General features: G+C 38.7%; 1 protein-coding gene across 1 annotated transcript; it reads right to left on the reverse strand.

The window, feature by feature from the left end:
• Window positions 1-2154: 2154 nt before the first annotated feature.
• LOC125298961 lies at window positions 2155-4146 on the reverse strand. Its single transcript, XM_048249951.1, has 2 exons — window positions 3115-4146; window positions 2155-2764 (listed from the first exon to the last, which is right to left on the reverse strand). The coding sequence occupies exons 1-2, from the start codon at window positions 4024-4026 to the stop codon at window positions 2333-2335; spliced, it is 1344 nt and encodes a 447-aa protein (XP_048105908.1). The 5' UTR covers window positions 4027-4146; the 3' UTR covers window positions 2155-2332.
• Window positions 4147-4360: the final 214 nt, after the last annotated feature.

A 4360-nucleotide genomic window follows, 5' to 3' on the forward strand; every position in this document is an offset into this window, starting at 1 on the left:
CAGGAACCTGGGTCATTCTTTTAATAACCTGTAAAAACAAACATAATTTCCCTGCTGTTATTTCGTAATTTTAAATGAGCAGGTAGCACAAAGTAGCAAATGTCTCCAGTTTTATTTACCAGAGTTGTAAGATCACATATTATATATCATATAGGCTACTACATGGAAAGAAGGTAATAATCTCAATCAGATGTCAGCAGGATAGTTACAAGATTACATTAGACCTACTGACTGTACCTACTGTATTTTAAACAGTGATATTTATAGAATTTATGATTATTGTACTCTACTCCATGGTACTATGTAAATTGTCCCTTGGGGATAAATAAAGTGTTTTTGAATTGACACAAACGAGAGTAGGCCTAGTAATATTTTCGTTGACCTCGTTTCACTTTAGCCATAGGCTACAAACTGCACAGAGCTCCTGCCCAGCTAACTGGATGTCCCGTTGTAAGATCACATATTACTACACGGAAAGAAGGTAACAATCTCGAATCAGATCGAATCAAATCAGATGACTTAATCAGCAGGATAGTAGTTACAAGAGTACATTAGACCTACTGACACAAACGTAATATTTTCATTGACGCGAGCAGTAGGCTACTCGTTTCACTTCAGCCATATAGCCTACGAACTGCACAGAGCTCCTGCCCAGCTAACTGGACGTCCTGTTGTAAGATCGCATATTACCACTACAATAATGTATGTAACTCCTAATCAGATGACCTACAGTATTCAGCATTCCTTGCAAGCAGCACTCCTTTCACTACAGCATAGCCTGGACTGGCTACGAACTTTTCAGCTAGCTTCTAACTGGACATCTTGACAAAAATTGCACAAGGGTACAAGTTGTAAAACATTTGTTTGTGTGCAAATTAATAACTTACCATATTTTCCGGACTATAAGTCACACTTTTTTTTCATAGTTTGGCTGGTCCTGCGACTTGTCAGGTGCGACTTGTATATGAAAAAATATATAATTGAACATGTTTTTAAATGTTAATTTATATTAACTGACATGAACCCTACGTGAAACATTACGTCTACAGCCTCATATTTGGACAAATAAAAGCCAGTATAATTTTGTTTCCATTTAACTCATAAAAGAGCTCTTCTTAAGATTTTATATTGTTGGTTGGTATTGTTGCCAATGAAAAGTCATTTACACCATGAATCTCCAACACTTTGCTCTCATTGCTCTCAAGCTAGTCGCATTCCGCACCCTTCTGAGCTAAAGGCTGAAGCCTACATTTAAACACAATTGTTGCTGCCAGGCACCAGCCTATGAATTTTATAAAAAAGTAAATCATGCATAATTTAAAAAATAACTACATTTAGGCTATCTTAGACATCTTTGGCTATACGGAATAAGGTTTCCCTTGCAGCACAGCACACGAATGAATGAAAGCGCGGATACCTTATCTCGCAATAAGTGGATGGCAATCGAAATTCCCGACCAGTGTTGGTCAAGTTACTTGGAAAAAGTAATTAGTTACTGATTACTGATTACTTTTCCAAGAAAGTAATTCAGTTACTTTACTGATTACTTATTTTCAAAAGTAATTAGTTACTTTACTTAGTTACTTTTCAAAAACACACTAACTATACACAACCTGAATTTTTTAAAACTTGTTTTTATTAGTTTCAATCTTAACTATGCACATTGCATCAAATAAAAAACATAAATTAAATGCAACAGTCTCTGATTTAAAGAAAATTGTTGATTAAGTTATATCTCTGCATATTCCAGCACATAAAATAAAAATATTTTTGCTGTGTATACTCCTTCATTCAAATCTAAATAAAATACAGCAATAAAATAATTAAAACCAAAGACTCTTAACATTTACATCGTTTAACAGTTAAAGTGCAGAGTGGGATAATGCGTTTACAAAAACAGAAAATGCTGTTGCATGCCACATTTAGGCTTTTTCTAATGTCAGAGTGTTTGAACTGTGTGTGTGTGGTAGGATGTGTTTCTCTGAGTGGATGTGAATGTCAGTGTGTGCGTGTATACGGAGGGGACTGCCTCTATGTGTGTGTGGGATTGAGATTTGCTTCTACGTATGTAATGTGTATGTATGTAGAGGGATTTGTTACTATGTGTGTGTGTGTGTGGAGGGTAGCGCTTCTGTATGTGTGTGTGTGGAGGGGAGTGCTTCTGTGTGTGTGTGTGTGTGTGTGTGTGTGTGTGTGTGTGGAGGGGATCTGACCCCTGTCATATATCTGCAGGTGTTAGTCTCAATTTATGACAAGGCCCTATGTTTTTTTGTTTTCTTTCGGAGTGAAACAGTGGTTATACCGCATCAGCAGAAGCTTTTCAAACCTCCCATCAGAGAGCCTGTTCCTTTTCGGGGAAAGCATCCAATCCACCCAAACTGAACAGCCGTTCCACTGGTGCACTTGATGGAGTTGGAGAGTTGTATTTCATGTACATCTTTTTGAGGTTTGGGAACCGATTTAGAATCTCAAGCTCATACCCAGACCTTAAATAGTCAGTTACTTCTTTCTCTGCTGAGAAGCTGTCTGTGGGTTGGTTCTTAAAATCAAAAAAGTCCATTTCATCTTGGCTGGCTGGCAGTTGGGGCACATTAGCATTGTCAGCTGCAGGAGCAACTTTACGACACTCTCTTATCAGAAGCTCCTTCACATGCTCTCTCCTATGCTCATCTCTCAGCCATCTAAGTTTGAACTTGGGACAAGTGGCCGCTGCAAGAAGTCCCTCTTGGCTATCCAGTACAGGATCAAAACGAATCTTGATGGCCTGTAAATATAAATATAAATAAGAATACATATATTTTTCTATATAATCTGTTATTTTAATTATTCTATGAGCTTTACTGACCTATACCATCTCATGCATTATCAATACTGTATGACATTTAATTATCATTGAGGTTATTTTAACCTTATTTTAATCTTCTGTTGATGTTATGATAAATATTCATGATTAATGATAATCACTATCCCTGATATTGAACTGAAATGTATCTTTTATCATTTTAGTAATTTTACTCATTGCTTAAAACAAACAAAGTGTAACATCTGCCCACCATGAATGGTATAATAAATTAAACAGAACCACCCAAATCAATTATCAAATAATAATCTTACCTTTACAATGGCATCTGGAAGGCTGGCTGTCATTCTGGAGAGGTCATCTTTCAGGGCAAGTGTCTTTGACATCAGGCTTGTGAGTGTTGGTAGTAAAGTCCCATAGGTGCACTCATCCCCTTGTAAGATGTCGAGTGCTACTGTCAAGGGCTTCATCACGGTGCAGTATTCTTGCAAAAATAGGTACTCCCTTTCATTAAGGCACTTGATTCCCAGTTTTACACACAGGGGATTCAGCTCGTTCATGGGAATTGTGATGATTCTGGAAATAGCCTCACACAGGGAATTCCACCTTGTGGATGTGGGTACCTTTAGCTTCCTGCGGCTGACTTCCTCCACCTGTTCAGAGGCCAATGTTGATCGACTTGCTTTAGTCCAGAGAGCGGTGCATTTTGAAATACTACTCCTATATACAGCCTTGGTGTCTGCACAGGAATTTAGATGTTTGTCAACATCACTTGTTGAAACCAGATTAATTGTGTGTGATGCACATCTGTAGTGTGGAGGGAGGCTAAACTGTCCATCACCAGATGAAAGAGCTTCTATGACATCTGTAAAAGTCGGTTCCTCGTCATCACCTGCTTCATCATTTTCAGATTCAGACTCCAAATTACAGGGCTGATATACTCTGAATGCTTTGGCAAAATTTGATGCATTATCCGTTACAGTGGCAACAACTTTGCTATGCAGTCCATATGATGAATGAATTTCTTCAATCTCTGCTCCAATTACATCATAGGTGTGCCTGCCTCTAATTCTTTTACATGCTAGTGCGGCCTTGTTGCGCTGTAAAGTTGAATTAATCCAATGAACCGTCACTCCCATAAAACTTTTATTATTCATCGTCCAGATGTCAGCAGTAGTGGAAACAAAGTCTACATCTCCGAGTGCAGCCTTCAAATTAGCCTCCATTATGTCGTATTCTCTCTCAAGGTATCCTGCAAATGACTTTCTCTGCGGCAGCTTGACACTAACCTGGCAATAGCCAGATGAATTTCGCTCCGCCTAGCTCCACTCATCCATCTGGAACCGATCCATTGAAGTGTTGCTTCAGAAGGCTGGGCCTAATCAAAAAATGCTTGCATATGATTGAATAAGCCACTTGTCCGTCATCTATTGACGTGCTACTTCAACCACTCACATCGAAGCCAACCCGTGACGCTAATAACAGACTCACAGTCGCTTCTCACGCTATGTCACATCTATGAAACTCCGCCCTCGCGTCCTGATTGGCTCTACCATAAAG

Source organism: Alosa alosa, chromosome 8, assembly GCF_017589495.1.
Source record: "Alosa alosa isolate M-15738 ecotype Scorff River chromosome 8, AALO_Geno_1.1, whole genome shotgun sequence".
In the NCBI taxonomy this organism is placed as follows: Eukaryota; Metazoa; Chordata; class Actinopteri; order Clupeiformes; family Clupeidae; genus Alosa; species Alosa alosa.